At 43.0% G+C, this 24,754-nt stretch overlaps 1 protein-coding gene across 2 annotated transcripts; it reads left to right on the forward strand.

Moving 5' to 3' along the window:
* The first annotated feature begins 1,925 nt into the window (after window positions 1–1,925).
* On the forward strand, window positions 1,926–20,650 carry LOC139458425 (fibrous sheath CABYR-binding protein-like). Of its 2 annotated transcripts, none has more exons than XM_071239865.1 (2): window positions 1,926–2,273; window positions 17,577–20,650. In XM_071239865.1, the coding sequence occupies exons 1-2, from the start codon at window positions 2,216–2,218 to the stop codon at window positions 20,204–20,206; spliced, it is 2,688 nt and encodes an 895-aa protein (XP_071095966.1). In that variant the 5' UTR covers window positions 1,926–2,215; the 3' UTR covers window positions 20,207–20,650. The 2 variants fall into 2 exon arrangements, with proteins under 2 accessions (XP_071095966.1, XP_071095968.1); XM_071239867.1 differs by lacking the exon at window positions 1,926–2,273 and adding an exon at window positions 12,441–12,800.
* The last annotated feature ends 4,104 nt before the right edge of the window (window positions 20,651–24,754 follow it).

Consider the following 24,754-nt stretch of genomic DNA (forward strand, 5'->3'; position numbering starts at 1 on the left):
GTCCTGGTACTGTCACGTGCGTTAACGTCAGGCCTGGTATAGTCACTTGAAGGAACGTCGGACATGATGCAGTCACTTGTAGGAACGTCAGGCCTGGTGTAGCCACGTGTATGAACGTCAGTCCTGGTACTGTCACGTGCGTTAACGTCGGGCCTGGTATAGCCACTTGAAGGAACGTCGGACATGATAAAGTCACTTGTAAGAACGTCATGCCTGGTGTTGTCACGCGTGTGAACGTCAGTCTTGGTACTGTCACGTGCGTTAACGTCAGGCCTGGTATAGTCACTTGAAGGAACGTCGGGCATGATGTAGTCACTTGCAAGAACGTCAGGCCTGGTGAAGTCACATGAATGGACGTCAGACTAAGCAAGGTCACGTGTAAAACGTCAGACCTGGCATGGGCATGTAATGGTTCTGTTCTGTAATATTTGGCCTGTGTGAATCTCAAGCCCGATATTGTCATCATATGTTGTGTGAACATGCACTTGGACGACATACCTGGTATGGTCAGCTGACTAGACGCCACTTTTCTGTAGGCTGTTCAAACAAATAATTTGTTTGGTCATGTATCAGTACCGTAAAAGCTATGTGGCTACAGTGTGCTGTATCAACTTTGTTTGGAGACTACACCTGCAAAACCTTTGTTTTTATAAATCAAAACCCATGAGCCTAAATAGTTTATTTTATTTATAAACAACTATATCTTGCAACTATATACTTTTGTGGCAGATGATATATATAAATTCTTCAACAGTATGAAACATAATTACTTTTTCCAAGCATTTCAGGGACATTTCTTTTACACTTCTAACCCCTAACCCCAAAACATATCAAATGGTCGGTCCGTAAGGTTGCCATTGAACCTACATTGCTGTATAGTCTAATGGTATCTACTCTAAGCTACATATGAAAATGTAACGGTTATAGCTTTTAATCACACAGCTCACTGCTAACCTTAATTTGAATTCGTCACTGTCTAATGTAATGACAAATCACAACATGCAAGTGACTCACTGACAATCCCGCCGATATATGCTACTTTAAAAACCTACTGTGACACAGGTGACCCGCCGAGCTACCTTGAATGAGGCAGCTGTCTCGTGCGAATCCTGTCTGCAGGCGACATGTATGCGTCGCAACATATTAATCTCACTAAGTGAATCATTCACTCTTCGAGGGGTTGACCTGCTCACGAAAATAATATAATTTATTGACGATGATATAATATATTAACAATGAGTATTTATCTACTGGCGTGTCAGTGTGCATGTATGTCTGGCTCATCGGCGACATGCAGCCATGTTGTTCAATATAGAAGTAATATTGTCAGAATGTCATTCATATATTCACCACCACCGTTATCATCATCATCATCATCATCAACATCATTCTTCTCCACATCATCACCATCATCCTCATCCTCCTCATCATCATTCGCCTCCTCATCATCATCCTCATCATCATCACCATCATCCTCATCATCATCACCATCATCCTCATCATCATCCTCATCATTTTTATCTTTACAATGACCTCACCCGATCATATTTTTTTTGTTATACTTTGATTTCACGACTTGTCCCAGCAATTCTCATGTGCAAAGTGCCACAGTGTCATTTGTAAAGCTGGGGTTATTATAGTTATCGTTTATCTATTAAAGTAGCTATGGGTTGAATCCCACATTTACTTAATTGTTGCACTGGTACAGATGTGGATATGATTCGGGATGGTATGAAGCAAACGTAGACATACCAGACATTGTTGACTCATAGCCCTATCAGTGATCTATACTGCACTCCTAACAATCGCCTTCTCGCCATACTTGCACGATTGCGTCAGGGCCCAGACGCTGTTTTCTTACAAACTAACCTTTACTCAAATCATCTGCATTTGCCGATTGCCTTGTTATAAAGCTATGAAATCATCGTCTTATGACGGGATCATTAGAAGTGTTCTTATCACAGTTATAGACGGTATTCCGCAGTCTGCTGCTGTAGACCGATTAATCATTACGAGCCAGCTGTTACAGGAGGGCTGTGTTTCCTGCACATGCATGTATCTATCTGTCTGAACCGACTACACAGCACTATAGCGAAGGTCGTGTGGAGAGAGCGTGCAATTGTACCCGACTTCTACCCTTCCCGCGATGTACAGCGCTTAGTGACGTAGCACAACCGACTTCATCTGAGCATTCACCGATCCAGAAACGACCAAAATGGGCGGACTCCTATCCAAGCAAAAACCTGGCGTCGTCGATGCGACACAACATTCGGGTTAGTCTGTTGTTGAGACTGGTTGGCAGACGCAGGTCACTTGTATTTCGTTGTCGGGACATGGTCAGATTTTGGGTTGGGATTGAAGGCATGTCGACATGCTTGCCACGAAATTAGGGGATGTTTACATGTTATGACGCAATTGCGTGCTCTGAGCGAGATAAATGAAATCGATTGGTGTTTCACTTACACCTATCGCTTGCATATTGTTTTGCAATTTATATAGATACTTATATTTATAAAACATATTGCTCAATCTCTTTATATTGGATCTCCTGTTCACCTGCCGTCAATGTGGTCTGTGTATGGATATATGCATATGGCTTAGATTATGCGTATATGTTACCGTGACACGTAATTGCAAGCTGTATTAAATGATCATAATCATCATCATCACCATTATCATTACCATTACCCAATTGGCAACATAGTTCGACACAAGTGTCATCAGCTGTTTGTGAACTATACTGTCAAATATGTTCGATCGAATTTTTTTAACAATTTTCACAAATTTCTATACCAGGAAACGGCCAAGTCAAGCACATATGTGACGAATATTCACATTTCGACACTAATGGTCACACATTTCCTGTTTAAGAAATGTGAAAATTAACAACATAACATGGATTGGAGGAAACATGACGTCATGATTTTTAATCATTTGTTTATTTCTGTATGGAGCAACTGTTAGAAGCCTAGCGAGAACATGCTTGTAGTTCACCACATTGAAGGTGTCCATGCTGGCTGGTTCAGGCAAGGCACTATACCAGCTCACTGTGCAGTTTGATCAGGTTACACTCGGGCTTCTGTTTATTAAACCTAGCGCTTTAACACATTTTTGTCAAGATTATTTTATGTGCTGGTTATTTAAAGGTCATTCCCCAAATCCTCCCGTTTACTGTGCGCACGTTAACAACTGCACGTTAACAACAGCACGTTAACAACTGCATGTCAAGTGTTGAGTGTGCCTGACAATTGGCGACAGCTCTGACAGGCTGTGGAAGAGGTGTCACTAGATTATGTTCATTTAGTGGTCATGCAAGCTCTCTGTGAGTGGTTAATATGGTGATAGTTGTATCAATGCCTATATAGGTTTAAGAGTATTTCGAGATTGAGATGTACTCTGCAACTTTGGTTTGAACTAGTACAAGCAGCCACTCAAACACACACACGTACATGCAGTCGCTATATAAGTGCAATAATCTTTGACGCGACGTTAAACACCATTTTACCTAACCTGTTTGCATAGCAACGTACAAATGGTCTTTGACAGGTATTGATATGAGATCTGACCCTGACCTCAAATGGCAGTGATCCAGTGGAGCAAGCAAGATGAATCAACGAGACTTGCCTTGAATCTATGTACTTTGTGATACTCAGGCCTATTGAACTGTCAGTCGTTTGTCACATGTCTCAATTTGGATGTGCATCTTATTGGAAATTTAATTACAACAAGATTGTTTTTGCGAAGGTTACTAAAAGCTTGTACATAAATTGTACCTGCGTTCGTGAAAAGAAATAAATGTATGTGTGTTTATTGGTACGAGCAGCAAGTATTTTGTGGGGACTCCGCGGAGGACTTGTTTGTAATTACTCGTGTCACATAGCGGGTGTGTGGATTGGTATTGTTGAACATGTTTTATCGAGCTTGTGTTGGGCCAGAACACTTAATGTTGTTGATATAAATCAATGGTAACCGACGGCTATACATGACATGAAACATGCCGTATACTATCAGCCTGGCTAAAGTTACTGCCGCCACTGCCGAGTTGCTCTGATTCATCTACATTGATTATATGATGATCCTGACAAAGCACGTAGTTCGTGGACCTGTGTGTGTGATGGACCAGCAGACTGACATGAATGAAACTCCCATGACCTTAGCGCCACCGGACTTTAAACCAATCCCTTCTCAACCCCACCCGACCTCAACCCGACCCTGACCTCAAGAACACCAAGACCCAAACGCCGCCCAGACTTCATGCCCACCCCTTCTCAACCCACCCGGCCTCAACCCAACCCTGACCTCTACAACACCAAGACCCAAACGCCGCCTAGACGTCAACCCCACCTCTCGTCAACCCCACCCAGAGCCCATACCCACCCTGACCTCAACCCTCCTTTCAGTCTTGAGAGCTACTATGTACTCGGTGGTTCCTTTGTAGCATAATTTTATATCTAACCTTACAAATAAGTATATTTGGGGCGGTTGGGTAGTCTAGTGGTTAAAGCGTTCGCTCGTCACGCTGAAGACCCAGGTTCGATTCCCTACATATTCCGAAACCATATTGAAAACGAATTACACTTTTTGTTTATATGTCCAATTTACGACAACCTAAGATTGAAATATATGCCTGATATAACTAAGAACCACTATTCCATGAACAAAATATTATCTTTTAATGGTATCTCTAGTAAAAAATTAACTAAGATATTACAATACATCTATCAAAGTCTACGAGTGCGTAGTAAACTACTTAGTAAATCCGATATGTCCAGAAATAATAAGTTGTTTTGAAACTTTCGCATCTAGATCAGGAGTATCTACATTTCATTTTTGTCTGTTTGTTTCTACTAGAAATGCATATACATTTTAATTGTCTAATTGTCCTGACATGATGAGTATATTTCTGATAGATCCTTCTGTATTGAATGTCGCGCTATGGCTGAAAGCCTTTGCGACGTAAAACGTCATATTTCCATTCCATTCCTTTGGTATTCCTTTTGTATTTTTTCTACTACTGCTGCCACTGTGGTTATTACCAATGTTATTACAATACCTTTATTATATGTCAAGTATCATATTAGTTATCAAATAATTATAAAATGCGCTGTACAGCTGTAAATAATATTGTTTATCTGTATGTGTATATGGGCCAATGGCCTTTCATACAATAAAGATTGATTGATACATGGTAAGAATATGTAAAGCGCATTTCTGGTGTCTCCCACTGGGAATTTGCTGGAATATTTCTAACAGCGGCGTAAAACCATACTCACTCACAAATAGGTTTATTTCGGGGGTAACATGTTAGTCTACATTGTTCGAAATAGAATCCATGCCTTTCCCCTTGCTAACGAACACTGACCTGTAAGTTCCACAAATCAGACATTACCCAGGACTAGCTAATAAGACAAACCGATTTTCTACGACTCGTTTCACCAACACACATTTGTGTTTGGTTTTTTTAATCAAGTGATGGATCTAATTCATATGGAACAAAATTTCGTTGACATTACGTGAATTATTTGTTTTCAACTGTTATGAGTTTATTCTTCCGTTGCATCGAACTGCAATAATAGAACAGGGCCCCTTGCACAAAGCGTTCTTAGCGCTAAGACTATCGTAAGCCTATGTTAAAGTATGGGAGTTACGATCATCTTAGCGCTAAGATCGCTTTATGCAAGTGGGCCCAGGGCACAACCTAACAAACCTTTCCAAGCCTTATTTCCCTACGTTTAGCTGGCTTGGAGGGAGTAGTAGTATTTCAGTGATGGCCTCAAGTAAGCCACCTCGCCGATGAACTCTGTATAATAGTTCGCCAGCAGGAATTCAAATTAAGCGACAAGTGTCTGAAGCCTGTGTCCGGTAGAATTACATGTCGGACAAGCAAGTTAATAGCCGGTGGTTGACTGTCACAGTGTGTCATCCGTACATTCCTTAATATAGAGAAAGAGATTTTTTCCATCATTACTCGACCCGTGAAGATCCGGGGTAGAATAGGTCTTCAGCAACACATGCTTGCCGTAAAAGGCTACTATGCTTGTCGTAAGAAGCGACTAACGGGATCGGCTGGTCAGGCTCGCTGACTTGGTTGATGCATGTCATCGATCCCAATTGCGTGGATCGATGCACATAATATCAATCATTGGATTGTCTGGTCCAGACTCGATTATTTACAGACCGCCGTCATATAGCTGGAATATTGCTGAGTGCGGCGTAAAACAACCAACCAACCATCATTACTCGACACATTTATTTGAACTACATGTGTGCGTTTTTTTCTCTTTAGCATATTATAATGTTTAGGACAAGCAGGCTATTGTACTGAACATGAGGCAACAGAGCACAGCGACATGTACAGCATTGAGGGTTGGATAGCGTCTATGTATATTTTAACAACAAGAAATTTAGGCAAGTGTATGTTTGTTTGTTGTTTAAAGCCACACACAGAAATATCCCAGCTATGTGACGGCGGACTGTAAATTATCAAGTCTGGACCAGACAATCCAGTGATTGACAACATGAGCATCGATCCTCACAATTAGAATGCGATGACAAGCATCAACCAAGTCAGCGAGCCTGACCACCCGATCCCGTTAGTCGCCTCTTACGACAAGAATGGGCTGCTGAAGACCTGTTCTAACCCGGATCTTGCAAGTGCATGTTGTTTGATGGCCAGTGAACATTCAGTGTACTGACAGAGCTCCAGATAGCTTTTGGAACAATACTCGAAGGTTTCTATTTTAATTGGGTTATTGCATTTTTCATTGGGTAACCAATATTTGTTCATTATCTATTCACCACTCTATTGGGTTTTTCCCAATATGAGCTAACATTTTTAGATTTCAAAAGAAAAATAAATAATGTTTTAGATGTATATAAGGGTTTTAACTAAAGGCTTGACTTGGAAAGTAAATTAGCTCGTAATTGTGTTTCGGAAATTAGCCTCATTGTACGCATGCTGAAAAAGCTTCTTTGGACATTTCCGCATGTGTTCCTATACATTTGGGTTTTTCATTTAATGCATCAATTCTGTACGCAAGTTAATTGAAAGTAATTGGGTTTATTTATTTACTGATATATTTATTTATTTTTAATTTTATTTTTTTTAAATTTTATTTTTACGCAAATACGCAGCTTATCTGTACACTGTACACTGTCCATAAACCACGGGCCCAGAGAACTTTCTCAGGCCCTTGAATGCAGTGATGTATTCTGGGTGGTCGGTGAACTCCACGACTCAGTGGCGGACAGATGACACACTTGCTCCAGTCATGTGTCACTATTGCTATCGACTGATGATTGCATAATTCATGTGAAGTGCCAAGTCAAGTGTACGCATGACGTGACAGGTAAAGGTACGAGTAGGGCATTCGTCATCACTGTCTTTTTATATCTTTATCTAATTGAGCTGAAGTTATCCCGAGGGAACGGGAGCCCAAATGGCTATGGCCTCGGGCGGTGTAGAGTTTTGCCCCTTAGTCATGCCAGGATCAGTTGATTGTGGGTTAAATTCCTAGATTCGTATTGATGTTTAGATATTGGTTTTTTGGCACTAAACCATTGGCTCTTGGCTTTAACGATTTAGTGGATTTTCTCACCTGCCACGCCGTGATATCACTGACTCACTGACTCTCTCACTTAATGTCTCCCGCTTAGCAGTTCTGTGCAGATATTCACATCGACTTTTGGTGCATCAACAGCTGTTCTCAATTCATGTAATAAACTCAGTCAGATGTGTGTGTAGACTAGGTCTACAGCAACCCATGCTTGTTGTAAGAGGCGACAAAGTTACAACGACCATGCAACTAACGGGTTCGGGTGGTCAGGCTCGCTGACTTGGTTGATGCATGTCATTGTATCCCATTTGCGTGGATCTTTGCTCGTGATACCAATCACTGGATTGTCTTGTCCAGACGCGATTATTTACAGATTGCTGTCATATAGCTGGAATATGACATCGTTGAACAACAAAAAACAAATAACAGACAGACATTCAGCAGTCATGTGCGGGGACATTGACATATGACTCTTGGTGCATCAGCACCTCTTCACAATTAATGAAACATGTTAACTCGGTCAGATATTTTGTTTTGTCTATCTTCGCTGTAAATATAACTTAAACTAATTTGTCTTAAACTGATCTCTAAACTGAAAACACCTTGACTCTTGGAGAAATTTGTCGGACAGTGTTGACGCTGATCAGTGGTAATTGTCACTGGGTTGTTGGTATGTGTTAAGCGTCTTTGACTGTGTACATAAACTCGCAATCTCTGTGCGACATCACATAACTCAGTCGTCATTTTTTCTGTAACGTGAAGGCTAAGATGAAGTACTCCTGTACTAGATGTACGATTGTGTCACCAGCCTCCCACGCTCATCTCACCCCGCTCCTAAATTCCCGTGGGTGAGTCCGGGCCGCGTCAGCACCGTGCAGCATCACTCTTACCGTCGTTGGCATTTCTCACCTCGGGCCTTGTGTCTTAAAGAATGATTGGCGTTGACAGTCATTGATTGATTTCACGACACGACGTTTCATTGTTTTCTTACGAAGTCGGATTGATCAGTTTTGATTGAACAGTGGAAGAGCTCACGTCATTAAATCCCTGTGGGGAATAAGAGACACAATGGAGCCCCTGTCCACTATGATTGTTACAAAGGCCGACATGAATGAGGACGGGTTGTTCCGATGTACAGGGTTCGCACAGATTTGAAAAGTGCTTGAATTGAACCATGTCTGATCAAAAGTGTTTTATTTTGTCGTTTTCACATCACGCCAGAAATCTCTAATTGTGGGTTCGAATCCCAGTTCGCCCATGTTATGTTTCTAGGTTTTGTCAGCACCATACCCGTGCTCGTGGGTTTCACCGAAGTAGTAAACGTCTAAGACCTGCATCACTTCGGGCTTTCCTCCCACATTAAGCTGACACGCCGTGATATAACCGGAATACTGTTAAAAGCAGCGTTAAACCCAACTCACTCACTCGTTTTAACATAGAAGGGCCCAAATACGAAACAAAGTCATGAATGTTATATCACCCCACCCCACCCCCCGACCCGTTACGGAATAAGGACAGAAAGTCGGCTTCATTATTTATGTGTTTATGTTGAGATTTTATTGCTAAACCTCAGTTAAAACGCTAAACGTAACCCACTTGTGTGCTATTGTGCTTTCAGGGTGTACTTTTGATGAATAAAACATTTTTCCTTCAAAAGTGCTTAAAATGTGCTTGACTTTGAGTCCAAGGATCTGTATGAACCCTGGACATGTGACCTGCGTATAAAGCCTCGCTGTCCCATGTTTGTTATAATTGTTGGTTGGTTTGTTGTTTAACGCCGCACTCAACAATATTCCAGCTATATGACGGCGGTCTGTAAATAATCGAGTCTGGATCACACAATCCCATGATAGATATCATCAGCATCGATCCACGCATTTGGTATACGATTACGTACATCAACCAAGTCAGCGAACTTGGCCACCCGATCCCGTTAGTCGTCTTTTACGGTAAGCATGGGTCGCTGCACGAAGGCCTAGTCTACCTCGGATCTTCTCTGGTCTGTTTGTTATGAGAGCTAGGTCCGGTGTATATAGAACGTCGCTGGTCACAAACCGACGTGACAGAGTTGAAATTCTTAGCGGCGTAAAACAACGTTCACCCATCTCCCGCCTTCATAAGGAGAGCCAGCGATGTACATTTACCATATATTTTATATCATTGTATTTAGCAAGAACGTTTGTTTGAGAGAAACCATTAAATTTGTATAGGTTTTCGTTTTACTTGCTTCCCGCCAAGCAAAGTTTGGTGAAATGAATACGTAGAGGGACACAGTAACCGTCTATGTTTTCTGAATGTCATACCTCGACCCACTTTTACAGCGGGGTACAAATGCGTAGATGGTATACGTTTGACCTTGTTTAGTTAAAGTGCGCCGCCGCACTTACGACGAGATACACAACACTGGACTGGTCTCGTCCTCAACTGGCCGGTCTTAGCTGGTTCGCCTCATTGATAAAGTCTCCTTGATTGTACATAGATTGACCGATATACGACGGACTATTACATATCCGTGTTGGGGTGGGAGCAGCCTGATATCACTGTCAGCGACATCCACAGAGTGAGTCATACAGATAGCTGCTGCTGCTGCTGCCTCTGCCTTCAACACGCGGTGGTGTGTAGGTGAAATTACATACACCTAGCATCTCCCGCGTCAATATTGGAGCTGTCATTATTATCCAAATTAATTCGGTTCGATGTATGGTAATATTAATTTATAAACATTGCGAGAATGCATTTAGAGTCTTCTTAAAGACCTTCTGTGCTTACTCGGGCAGATGTTCAAGGCGATGGGATAGATTTGAACCATTTATGTTATAATTTACCACTTTGAACGCGATTGTGTATGTTCGTGTTGGTGCTACAGGTGTGTGTAGGCTGTAGTAATTATTTCTTCTCCGATGTATGCATTTATGAAGACCTAAGCCCAAGTCACATTTACACACCACACTTCGGTGTCACCTGACGTTTCATCATAAGTGTGAACGTATCTGGGTTGTCAACGTATCTGGGTTGCACACGCTCCAAAAAAAACCGAACAGTTTGTTTCTTACACAAGGATCAGTTAAAGTGAAATTTCGGGATACAACACGTCCAGTTGTATGGTGTAAATAGAAGTTGGGGAAGTATAATCTGTTATCGTGTAAAAGGACATTGGGTTTATTTTATACCATAAACTTCGTGTTTATTTTCGATTGGCAGATACCTTCCAGTGTAAGGACCGCCTCCGTGGTCTAGTGGTAGAGCGTCCGCCTGGAGAGCCGAAGGTCCGGGGTTTGATCCCCGGCCGCGTCATACCAAAAGACGTTAAAAGATGGTACTTGTTGTTACCCTGTGGGGTATTCATGTTAAACTGCGGCATGGTATCTCAGTGTGCTAGCACTATAAATCGGCATCAGTTCGGACTAGTACAAGCAGCCACACACACACACGTGCATGCACGTGGCTATATAAGTGCAATAATCTTGGACGCGACGTTAAACCCAATTTCACCTCACCTCACCTTCCAGTGTAAAGAATAAGCTACGACACACGAGAGAGGCGAGAGAGAGGACGTGTATAACAACAACTAGTAAATACATGGCATAAACATTGGAGTAGCACACTGTATCAGGCAATATTTTCTGAGATTACCTTTCATTAATACTCACTCAAGGGACCTTATGAGTGTTTGAATACAATTGTGCCATGACGCCATAAAGACGTTTCACGTCAACTTCAGTGGAGATCGCCATGTGATGTCATGTACCTCTGTAATAACTATGAACTGAAGTTTGTGGATAGTATTTTTGTGTTCCGAAGATGCTGTGGTTTTAAAATATAATGAAAAACAAAAATGTGATTGTTCACCCGTAAGGCCGGCTAACTCATGGTTGGTCACGTTATATGTCAAAGACAATGCGTTGCTTGATAAAAGTACCAGCATCTGTGCCGTAACGCCATAATGACAGAACATAGTTGAAATCCGCGTCAGCCTCGTCTTTCTTGACACTAAAGCTTCTAATTGCCAAGTAAATGTTTCATGAAAAACCTCACTAACTTTTCAATTACCCTATCCTGCATGAGTGCTTGTTTTCCGGTTCATTATGTGTCTCGTAACGGTAAATAGTTTTTTGCTGTCGTAACATTACTCGTCACTCAAGTACTTTGATTGTTTCTGTTGGATTTAAGTATCATTTAAAAATAAACAACATATGTGTGTATAAATAACTGTTTTGACATCCTGTGGTGTTATAATGTTGATGTAGAGAGCTTGTGAAAAAGATGCCGAGTATATTTAAACAACAGATTAAATGCAGTTACGCCGGCAGTTCCAAGGAAAGCACGGCGACTCTGCACGATTTTACCAGTGTGCTGTGAAATAGCAACGAGAGGAACATGTTGTAAACAGCCCTTGTACCAAGTTCCCTACGTGACCGACTTTCATTACACCTGGGAAAGACTTGTGGCCCAAACACACATCCCCCGCCCCTTCGGAACCCTTCCCCAGCCGCCGTACCCCAGCGGCACGTTAGGCAGTGTGCATGACACCGTCACGCCAAACCTAGAAGGCAGCAGGCCGTCACAACATAACCTGTCACCCGTGTCCCTCATACGTTTTACATGGGGTCGCACCTACATTTGAAAACAATTCCCACTTGTCCAGCCTACAATTGCTTAAATATGGCAGGAAACTGCTCTGCCCTTATGAATGACAATTAGAACTATACGATCTAATAGTTATTGTTTAAAGTGGGTCACGATTGTGTTCGATAACGGAGCACTTTAGAGAGGGAGGGGTTAGGTAGCTAAATTGGACAGGTGGCACGCGACTGCTGGACCAGTCCACTTTTATCGACAGGGAGAACAGGCAAGTGCGCGACGCCTGTGTGCCATCTTTTAATTTGCCAAAGACAGTTTATGCGATACGTAGATGCATAATTTCAGGTATATAAGCTCTTACGGTCGCACTGTCAAACAGTTGAGAGCTAAAGCCGGAAGAGCACTGAGTGTTTATTTCACCTGGACAGGGTCGCGCAACACGCCGGAACTGAGATGAGATTTACCTTGCCGCTGTGAAACATATAATAAGGAGTAGGTTTGAGTCTATCAGAAACCTCGCCGATTCATTTCAGTGTTTGGGATTTGTGCTGTCCACTTTGTGACTTGTCAGCCCCAGTTTGTGTGACTTTTGTGTCTGCTTGTGGCAACTACACTGCTTTTAGGGCTCTCATAGTTCAGGCTACAGACATCTTGTGCTAGAAGGTACGTTTCTTAAATTTTATTATTTCAATTTATTGTAGAAAATTCACTTTAATAAGCAACTTTGTATCTTTATAGGACTTATTTGATGTTTGATTGGTGCATTCTTAGTTAACTTTTTAAAGGTACTTTTTATTGGTTGTTAAGTATGTAGAAACTGCACACAAATCCTGGATATTACCATTAGATCTTGTTTTTTAATTTCAATTTTATTTTTTGGCTATGAACAAACTATTTACGCGTTTTCCAATGATGCTTGCGCTTGTTCAAGTATGCTGGAAACGTTATCGCCTTTGATATCGATGCGGCAATAAATTCCTCGCGTATATCAGATTCACATTCCGCAGCTGTTACTCTCTGACTAAGAATTGCTGATACTTCTTTTTATAAATATAACCTTCACTTACATTTCTGTATGATTGCTCTCCACTATTGATGTGTGGAGTGCAGTCGGGGATGCTTTGCAACGACCCAAGAATAAACATATTTGATGCAAATGTATTCTAAAGATTTGGACATGCACTATTCTAAATCTGATTGTATGATTATATGCATTTAATTATCATTTAACACCGAAACTTTATATTTTCAAATTAAGTTTTATTCATGATTGTTTCCATGAAAGTTTTTTTTGTACGTTCTTGGCAAGCGTGTGCGCTTACATATCAGTCTTACCATTAACAGACACGTTAGAAAGCGGCATGGTATGTGCGCGAGTCGTCACTTATTTCATGGTTGTGTCCGACTCTGATGTAAGATAAGACATGTATATAATACTCCCCTAGTGCCCCTGTTATAGCTTTTAACCCCAGCCCCGGGACAGGAGCAGGACTCAGAGGCGCTAGTATACCAGTGAACATAGATAAACCCTTGCAATTAAATCTACTACATTCTGGTACAATCAGAGAAGATATGTGTTATCAAGTGCACGGAGATGTTCTGCGAAAATGTATCCCGGCAAGCTGGTAGTTCTCCCGAAGCTGGGAATATAGATAGATAGATCGCCTCTCAGTGCAGGGTGGCGCAGAACGGGGGTAACCTGTCGTGGGGCTGATAGTTCTCAGTCAGCTATTTGAAGCTCCTTGTAATAGTTAACGTGAACCTTTGGTATGCACATGGCTCTGTGAAGATCACACAATCCTAAAAAATGTTAATTATGTACCAGACCTGTTATTGCTAAGACTTTGGTAATTTCAACTTAATACAAGTGGTGAACTACTTGTATGATGTCCGCGAATATTTAGACGTAGTTTACTTGGTGACAGTTACCACACGGGCAATTGGTTTCGTTAATAGAGAAGTATTTGATATACTTCTATGTTATGAACATTGACGATTGAAACGACGCAGTTCATTCACAACTAAAGGTGTAGAGGGGCGGGACCTAGCCACGTGACTGTGACGTCACTGGTAGTCTCGAAGCCACAATGTGCGATGCGTACACTGGAGGCGATAAAGAGCGCTCCTTGCCTCAAGTGGTATACGGGAATGTCGGTCGGTCGGTCGGTCATTGATAACTGATAACGGCATGTGATATCGTAATTTACCTCTGTTGGGTACGCTCTCAACAAAACATTTTAAAACAGATGAACTTTGTCAACAATTACTTCTTTTTGTTTCAAATTTTGGAGAAAGAGGAATTATTTTGATTTTTTTTTTGATACACAAAGGCTATTTATTTATCTATTTGGATTGTAGATTCTGCTTTTGGAATAGTCGATATTTAAGTCAAAAGGATCAATTAATTAATTATACATGAACGCCTTATGTTATGTACTCACTAGAGACAAGTTATAGGCTACTGACGAGAGGTTAGCAGTGCGTTGTATTTTGTTTATACCTTTTGTAAAGGCAATTACGATTATGTATAATTATTTATCTCATAAGCTGCTTGTACTGAGAATACGGACTGAGAGGCCTACTAAGTTATACTGATTGAATTGTTTGATAGATCCGGAAATGATAAGTACATTGTAGATTATTAATGCCAAGTTTGTCAGCTGTAATCTCTGCAATGCTTCCCAGATATTTCACGAGCTACTGTTGGTGAATAACATGCCTGTCTGACTGAATTGAACAGTGAAAAACGGAGTAGAATAGGTCTTCAGCAACCCATGCTTGTCGTAAGAGGCTACTAACGGGATCGGGTGGTCAGGCTCACTGACTTAGTTGATGCATGTCATCGTATCCCAATTGCGTGGATCGATGCTCATTCCCATCACTGGATACTGGATTGTCTGGACCAGACTCGATTATTTGCAGACCGTAGTCATATAACTGGAATATTGATGAGTGCGGCGTTAAACAACAGACAAACAAACAAACAAACAAGGAGGCTGGGACATACTTCCTGCCCATCCAGCTTGGCATGTGATAGCGTTGACTCATATCCTGCGCGCTGACCCTCAGTGTCATGTCCACACGCATCCCAGGACACAAGTGTACATATCCGAAGTCACTGTGACCCGCGTTCTCCAGATGTGTCACATGATATCATGTAGACCTGACTGTTGAACAAAAAGATAACAACAAAGCGTTGGGATTGCGTGGAATGTGAAGTTTGTACGCTATCAGACGTAACTCCAGCATCTCGCCAAGCCTGAAATAACACTTCAGATGCTATTTACAGATGCCGACGGCGATGTTGGTTTGTATTGACGACGCCACCGCCGTGTGTTGTTACTATGCCCTTTCCAACGAGTAGTCAAGGAATGAGACGGGGATCTGACCTTCGTCCCAGAGCCGCTCTCATGTCAGAGCTTAATCATTCCTATATCTATCTACCAGATTTGGTCATATTCCATAAACCAGAAAACTTCAAGGCCCTAGGCGTATTCCTAATCAAAACAGACCTAATTAAGCGCATCTTAAAACTCATTAACCTACCAATGCAAAATCCAATAAACATACAAACACCCACCTCATCCTTAGTTCCCTCCTCCACCCACTTCGGCATTTATTCCAAATTTAAAAATTCCAAAAATTCAATATTAGCAGCCCCTAAAAGCCCCTCTTAGGTTGCTCACACCACTTTCACCCTTTTCGGAATACACTAAATGGTCCGGCCAGGCCCGTGTGCGAAATACGCTACAGTCGGAAAGCGCACGTTAAATCTCCTATATATCAGTCAGTCAGTCAGTCAGTCAGTCAGGTCATATTCCAGAAAGCATTAACAGTTTGATTCTCACACACGTTCCACCGGGAGTGGGTGCAGCTGGAATAATGAGATGCGTGTAGAAGATATTTAGTCTGGGTATCAAGTTAGAGTGTTAAGTTAATAAAGGTCCGTTTTCTGTGATATAGCCCGTTTCCTTTCACCGATTACCATTAAAAAGTGTATGTATATGCATTGCAGACTTGGGGAAACGATTGACATAGCGTTGATTCGTTTTACCTTACAGTTTAATACGCGTGCGTGGCATGTATACACGGGTATTAGAACAGGCAGGGCGAGTTCGGCTTTGGAACGTTTGATTTTTACATAATGTGTTTGGCAAACGTCCATACTTTTGTGTTCGGGGAATATTTAGTATGCATTACAATGACCTTTCATTAGTCGTGAGTTCATAACAACCCAAAGTTTTGTAGAATTTTGGTTGCTGTGTATTAATAATTTACAATGAAGAAGCCATCGTCCGTTCTTCATTAACTACGTCTTTGTTCCAGTGGGAGAATTGTGTATTTGAACTTGTGCCTCTGTTATGGTAATCAACAACCAACGTTTACACGTTGCGCAATTAGTCAAAGAGACAGAATTCATTCTTTGTCAAACCTAGACGTACCGTAATAGGTCCATAATAGTCACATGGACATAAGTCATTCCTCATCAAACTTAGACGTACTGTTGTTTGTTTGTTTGTTTGTTGTTTAACGCCGCGCTCAGCCATATTCCAGCTATATCACGGCGGTCTGCAAATAAGCGAGTCTGGATCAGACCCTCCAGTGATTGACATCATGAGCATCGATCCACGCAATTGGGATAAGATGACATGCATCAACCAAGTCAATACCTGACCGCCCGATCCCGTTAGTCGCCTCTTACGTCAAGCTTACTCGCCTTTTTACGGCAAGCATGGGTTGACCTATTTCACCCCGGATCTTCACGGGCTAGATATAGTGTAATACTTACATACTGGAACCTAAACGTAATTAATGTAATACTTCAAAACTAGTCACATTGACATAAGCCATCCCTTATCAAACCTAGAAGTAATGTTAAGTAATGAAGTCACAGAGACATATACCATTCCATATGAAACCTGGATGAAATGTAGTACTTCCCTACTGGTGCGCAGTGTCCTGCACGTTTGGGTTCGCAGGCCGTCGGGGGCACGGGTGGCCCAGTGAAAGAAACTAAACAAGTTCCCAACAGACTGCTTGTCGTAAGAGGCGACCTAAGGGATCGGGTGGTCAGACTCGATGACTTGGTTATCCCAATTGCGTGGACCGATTCTTGTGATGACAGTCACTTGATTGTCTGGTCCAGACTCGATTATTTACAGACCGCAGTCATATAGCTGGAGTATTGCTGAGTGCAGCGTTAAACACCAACAAAGAAACAAACCAAACCAAACGAGACATTTGAATTTTAAGGTTTGAAAAATGATGCACTTTTACATTAAAACATTGTTGACTATTTAGATCAACGCAAGTGTGATCATTGTATAAGATTAATCACTTTAAAATAGTTTGTTGTAATAAAAAATACACTGCCATTGATCTATTATTTTTATTGGTTGATTGATCTTTGATGTATGAAACGACATCTTTTTTTTTCAGAACCTGTTGTAGTCGCAGAGGACGTTGCCGTGGAAGACAAGCCGAAAAGTGCTCTTAACCTGATTGTATCTGAGGAAACTACATCACACCAGGCATACCCTAGATACCGTGTCGCAATGGCTACAGCAGTAGAGTCAGCACCTTTACTGACAGAAGGACGTGATCTGTCTACTCCTCTAGGTGTACGTGAAGTTACCGATGATGTTGTTGCTGCATCATTAGACTCTGCTCAAAGAACTGAAAGTGCTGAGGCACCTGCTTTTCAAGAACAAGCGGCTGAGCCTGCCGGAGAGGCACCTGCAGAGGAGTCAAAAGCAGAATCTGCACATTTTATCTGCACCTGCAATCTGACAAAAGCTCCTGCACAAACTTCAGAACCTGCAGCTCAAGAAGAGGCACCTGCTGCACAGGCACCAGCAGAACCAGCTCAGGAAGAAACTAAGGTAGAGGCACCCGCTGCTGAAGAGAAGCCAGCAGAATCAACAGAGGAACAAAAGGCCGAAGAACCAGCTGCACCAGAAACACCTGCTGCAGAGCCAACAGCTGCACCATCAGAACCAACAGTTGAAGCTCAAACACAAACTCAGAAAGAGGAAAGTGTTCCAGCTGAACCTGCTGTGCAAGAAGAAATAAAGGCAGAAGAGGCAGCTCCTGTAGAATCTGTCCAACAAACAGAAGAAGCACCAGCTGAGGAAGCACCTGCATCTGAGGCGAAACCAGCTGAGGAAGCACCTGCACCAGCAGCTGAAGAGAAACCAGCTGAGGAAGCACCTGCACCAGCAGCTGAAAAGAAACCAGCTGAGGAAGCACCTGCACCAGCAGCTGAAGAGAAATCTGCACCTGCAATCTGCACCTGCAAATTCAAAAAAGCTCCTGCACAAACTTCAGAACGTGCAGCTCAAGAAGAGGCACCTGCTGCACCTGAGGAAGCACCTGCACCAGCAGCTGAAGAGAAACCAGCTGAGGAAGCACCTGCACCAGCAGCTGAAGAGAAACCAGCTGAGGAAGCACCTGCACCAGCAGCTGAAGAGAAACCAGCTGAAGAAGCACCTGCACCAGCAGCTGAAGAGAAACCAGCTGAGGAAGCACCTGCACCAGCAGCTGAAGAGAAACCAGCTGAGGAAGCACCTGCACCAGCAGCTGAAGAGAAACCAGTTGAGGAAGCACCTGCATCTGAGGCGAAACCAGCTGAGGAAGCACCTGTACCAGTAGCTGAAGAGAAACCAGCTGAGGAAGCACCTGCACCAGCAGCTGAAGAGAAACCAGCTGAGGAAGCACCTGCACCAGCAGCTGAAGAGAAATCTGCACCTGCAATCTGCACCTGCAAATTCAAAAAAGCTCCTGCACAAACTTCAGAACGTGCAGCTCAAGAAGAGGCACCTGCTGCACCTGAGGAAGCACCTGCACCAGCAGCTGAAGAGAAACCAGCTGAGGAAGCACCTGCACCAGCAGCTGAAGAGAAACCAGCTGAGGAAGCACCTGCACCAGCAGCTGAAGAGAAACCAGCTGGGGAAGCATCTGCACCGGCAGCTGAGGAGGCACCTGCACCTAAAGCCGAGGAAGCACCTGCTGCTGAGGAGGTACCAGCACCTGCTGCTGAGGACAAACCTGCAGCAGAGGAAGCACCTGCACCTGCAGCAGAGGAAGCTCCTGCAGTCCAGGAAGAAATAAAGGCAGAAGAGGCAGCACCAGTAGAGTCCACACCTGCAGCAGAGGAAGCAGCTGCAGTTGAAGAAGCACCAGCACCAGCTGAGGAAAAGCCATCTGAAGAAGCACCCGCAGCTGAACAGAAACCTGCCGAGGAAGCACCAGCATCAGATGAAACACCTTCAGCCGTGGAAGCACCTGCAGCTGAACAAACACCAGCAGAAGAAGCACCTGCAGTTAAGAAAGCACAATCAGAACAGGCAGCTGAAGCACCTGCTGCTGAACAAGCACCAGTGGCTGAGGATAAACCCGCTGAGGATGCACCTGCACCAGCAGCAGAGGAAGCACCCGCACCGGCAGCAGAGGAAGCACCTGCACCAGCAGCAGAGGAAGCACCCGCACCGGCAGCAGAGGAAGCACCTGCACCAGCAGCAGAGGAAGAACCTGCATCAGCAGTAGCGGAAGCACCCGCAGCAGAGGAAGCACCTGCACCGGCAGCAGAGGAGGCACCTGCACCAGCAGCAGAGGAAGCACCTGCACCGGCAGCAGAGGAAGAACCTGCACCGGCAGCAGACGAAGAACCTGCATCAACAGCAGAGGAAGCACCTGCACCGGCAGCAGAGGAGGCACCTGCACCAGCAGCAGAGGAAGCACCTGCGCCGGCAGCAGAGGAAGCACCTGCACCTGCACCGGCAGCAGAGGAAGCACCTGCACCTGCAGCAGAGGAAACACCCGCACCGGCAGCAGAGGAAACACCTGCACCAGCAGTAGAGGAAGCACCTGTACCTGCACCTGCAACAGAGGAAGCACCTGCACCGGCAGCAGAGGAAGCACCTGCAAAGGCAGCAGAGGAAACACCTGCACCTGCAACAGAGGAAGCACCTGTAACTGAATCCGCACCCGCACCAGCAGTAGAAGAGAGCAAACCTGAGAGTGAACAAACAGTCCAGGCAGAACAGGCTCCAGCAGCTGAACAGGGATGAACTACACACAAGCTGTGAACATGTGAAAATCTTCAGTATTACAATCTCTTTCTCTCACAGACTCCTTTCCAAATTGACTCTTGTTTTGTTTAAGCATGTTATTCCTAAAGATCGTTAAAATATGGGATTTGTTGAAGGTGATACTTTTGCTACGGTTAAAGTAATGTGATCTGTTATTAATTTTGCCACGAAACCCTAACTGTAGCACTGAACACCAGAGTTGTCCCCTTGTTTAAGGTAGCCGCGTACAAGCTTCAGATAATTGTAAATATGTTTGTTTTTTTCAACCTGAAGTTGTATGCCAACATGCCTGTACATCCTGCAGGAAACAATACTGCATCACGTTCAGTGACATGAAACTGTATAACCGATGTGAATGTATATTGAATGAATGGCGAAAATCGGAATGTATGCTTGTGTACAATAAATATCCTGTATATACTTGATTCTGTTTTGGTCGACACTGTGTTTCCACACATTATGCATCATTCATTATCCAGGGACGTTAAAACAAGGACTTTAGGGATTCTCTTGTACAGGTAGCACTGTAAACGCGATTACATCAGTAAGAGTTGGGTTTTAACGCCGCCTCTAACATTATTCCAGTGTAAGCTTAATGTTGGAGGGAAGCCCGAAGTGATGCAGGTCTCAGACGTATAGCACTTCTGCGAAAACCCTCGAGCACGAGTATGGTGCTGAAAAACCTAGAAACATAATCGGGGTGAACCGGGATTCGAACCCACAATCATGTTTCTGGCGTGTCCAGGGGACGCAACTCTGCACATCGAATCGCGGCGCCTTAGACGTCTGGGCCACCCGTGCCCCCACTGGAAATGTGAAAAATACGTTTAAAAAATATTTGATCGATTGCTATAATTGAAATTATCAGACATGTTCAGATGGCTAACAGACCCTTTTCAGTCCTACACTTGGAGGCCATGGAACTCTGGTACGAGAATGTCCATAATAATGTCTACAATGAATGGACATTCAGTTAGTCATGACTGTTGGACTCCAACTATATCTCCAAAGAAAAGCACATGGCGCCCAATATTTGATTCTAAAACCAGCCTTTTCCCATGCATTTAACCTGTAACGATTGCTAAAGGCTTCACTGATTTTGTGGGCTATTCAGATCTTGTGGACCTAAAGGGGACATTTTCCTGTCCCGTCCTTCGTGTCTCGTCCTTCATGTATCACAACACCAACATAACGAACTGACCGACTGGCCAGTCAAAGTACTCAGCATCACTTCATCGTACTTCATAGAAATGGGTTTTCCCCAGAAGACTTGAGCTGTAGGAATAGTTTTGCCTTCAGCAGAGTGATTGAATTATTCGCTCCCCGAAGTCCCCTTGACACTCCTCTACAACACACTCTACATGGTGTTGCGCCAGCCTGACAGGAGCTCCTTAGCGCCTGATGATATCTGTCATGACCAACAAAGTGAATGTTGGGTAGGATGTCGTCGTGGGCTGAGGTTGAATTTGTGTTAAGCGAATGAGGGAATATGTTACGTCATAATTAGTAATATTACAGCTGTATCACGGCAGCCTGTAAATACTGCAGTCTTTTACTATACAAGTTCCACAACTCTCATCATCAGTAAACGATAACACAAAATCAGCTAGGTCACACTTTTTATGTTACGCTTTAGTCATTGTTTATTAGTTTTGATCTAAAATTCAATGTATGTGTCGAAGTTTGTGTTTCTACTTGTAATATATTTGACCAGATACACACGTTTCGTTTTATGATTCTGCAAACCATTTTTAGTATTACCCGACATTTCCTTGGCCCGGTAATCTCTTCTACATTTTAAGAAAGAAAATGACAAAGTCCATTCAACACATTACATCCGTTGGGCATCTGTTTCGTTTTTAAAGAGACTACACAATGTATCAAAATGGTTAGCTTTCATTGAAAAAATATCCAAAGACGTGAATAAGTATTTCCATTTGCGTATTCAGCCTGTGCTTCCGTTGGTCGTTGAAGCCCCATGGCGAGCAAGCGATACGATCACTGTAATAGCATAACTATATAATCATGCAAAACGCACTGAACAGCTTCCACAAGGATAATCTGCTCTGCAGAATAAGCGCGTTTTTTTACAAACGAGCTAAGTCCGGTCAGGTGATATGCAAAATAAACTGTTTCAGCAGTTTCATGCTAAGGGCAATGTAGGGGCCAACCATTGGATATTTGAGGGGAGGAGGGGCTGGAATTTGGTATCTAGATTAGATATTATTTCAGCTACAGCTACAGTACCAAATAATTTGTTTAAACTTACAACTATCAGCCTGATTTTTTTTCAAGAAAAACACCCGCAACAATGTAATTTTTGTGGCATGCAATTTCTTTTTTTTCAACACTCTGAAACAATCAATTTTTAAAGAATGTTTGGGAGCAATTTGTGTTCCATACAATCAAAGATTTCCCCTGCCCCAGAATCTCAAATTTCCGTCTCTTAGTCATCACCATGTTATTCCAAAGGAAAAGGGCTGGCACACGTTTTCACAACTTATGTATCCCTCTCCCACAATAATAACATGGTCGGCGTTATATAATAACACAACTGAGGTATGTACAACAGACAGGTGAGGTGAGGTGAGGTGAAATGGGGTTTAACGTCGCGTCCAAGATTATTGCACTTATATAGCGACGTGCATGCACGTGTATGTGTGTGTGTGGCTGCTTGTACTAGTCCGGACTGATGCCGATTTATAGTGCTAGCTCACTGAGATACCATGCCGCAGTTTAACATGAATACCCCACTCAGACACAGTATACTGACTCCGAGCCGACCAGTCCTTGTTTTAGCCCCTTAATGCCGAGCGCCAGACAGGGTAACAACAAGTACAATCTTTTAACGTCTTTTTGTATGACGCGGCCCGGGATCGAACCCTGGACCTTCCGCTCTCCGGGCGGACGCTCTACCACAAGACCACGGAGGCGGTCTACAACAGACAGAGTATATATAGGGAGAAGCGGTCTTCTATGTACTTACACAGTTTAGTCCAGTCCATATACTTATGGACAGAGTGAAACAACTACGTTTTGGCTGCAGCTGAAACGGGAGCTCCCGTATAACAACATCGACATATAAGGACCTAGCTTTTATACAAATTTCAGTTACGCTATTAAACCAATCTCTTTTAAATCAGATCTTAGTTCTCGCTACAGCTAAACAAAGATCTGAGGACATACCATTACGGGTCACGTCAGGCCGACCTTGCGCGAACTTTGACCGACCATTGGAATGACCAATCAGAAGGCAGCTTTCTCGTGCTTTGCGGCACAAATTTCAAATTGGCGACTTCGCTTCGAAACCAATTTTGACAAATTCTCGATTACAAATTTGAAACCTGAACAAAAAAATATTCTGGAATGTCTAATAGATGGTCTAGATTGTAAGGATTCAGTCGTTAAACCCGTAACTATCGTTCGGAATACCCCATGTTAAAGTTTTCGAGATTGCATGATAAGAAATCACATTCCGACTGTCATTTTCATAATCTGGTAAGCGACGCACTGATTGGTCGGATGAAAGGTTGTTCTGACGTGACCCCTTATGGGGGATGTCTTCAGATCTTTGTTCAGTAGTAGCGAGAACTAAGGTCTGATTTTAATGAGATTGGCTATTAAACATTATATTTCTTGCAGTTTGATAAAATGCACATTCTCTAAAGTAGTGATACACGTTTTCACACAGAAAACTACAGAGACAGTTTGGGCTGTCTATTATGAAACCTTTCTGAAATAAGTTGTACTTGAGCTAAAACAAGAAGTGGCGTAATTTTGTAAACACTATATTGTACTTCAGGAAATATAGGAAGGGGTAAATTTATGATTACTTTGTATTTGGGCTTTAAAAGTGCTTAGAGTACACACACATACACAGATGGATCCAAGAATCCTATCAACAACACTGCTGTTTCCATATCCATAGAGCCATACGTCAAGCAGATTCGGTCCACCTGCCCGATGGCCCGTCAGTAGTCACTGCTGAATTGGAGGCAGTTCATCAAGCAATATACGGGAACTACCGGCAGCAAAGGCAGTCACCCTATCAGACTTGCTAAATGCACTTCAAGTCATCAGCGGCAGAGTCTCAAACTCTAGACAAAACACAGTCAATAATATTAAAAGCGAAAATACACAACTATCGGAACAAGGGCAACAGGTGGAGCTGTGTTGGATCCCGTCTCACATAGATATTTATGGAAATGAAAAAAGCAGAAACATTAGCGATTCCAGCTCTAGACAAAGCAGAGATACAGCCATTACCTTCAGTAAAATGGAGATAAAAAACAACATTAAAATTTAAAGTCTCCATAGACCACAAGTGGCAAACCAAGTGGGATGCACGAATGATCGGCGGATGGCTATGCAAAATTCAACCCAAACTCATACTCAAATAAAAGGGCAGTTGAAGCAGGCATCTCACGCCTCAGACTGGGTCACTAGAAGCACTATGACAAGGAATGCCTATCTTGCAATTAACCTGAATCCCTTGCTCACTTGTTTGTGGAATGTCAAGTCCGGGCT

Source organism: Haliotis cracherodii, unplaced genomic scaffold, assembly GCF_022045235.1.
Source record: "Haliotis cracherodii isolate W230 unplaced genomic scaffold, xgHalCrac1.p SCAF_12, whole genome shotgun sequence".
NCBI classification, from domain to species: Eukaryota; Metazoa; Mollusca; class Gastropoda; order Lepetellida; family Haliotidae; genus Haliotis; species Haliotis cracherodii.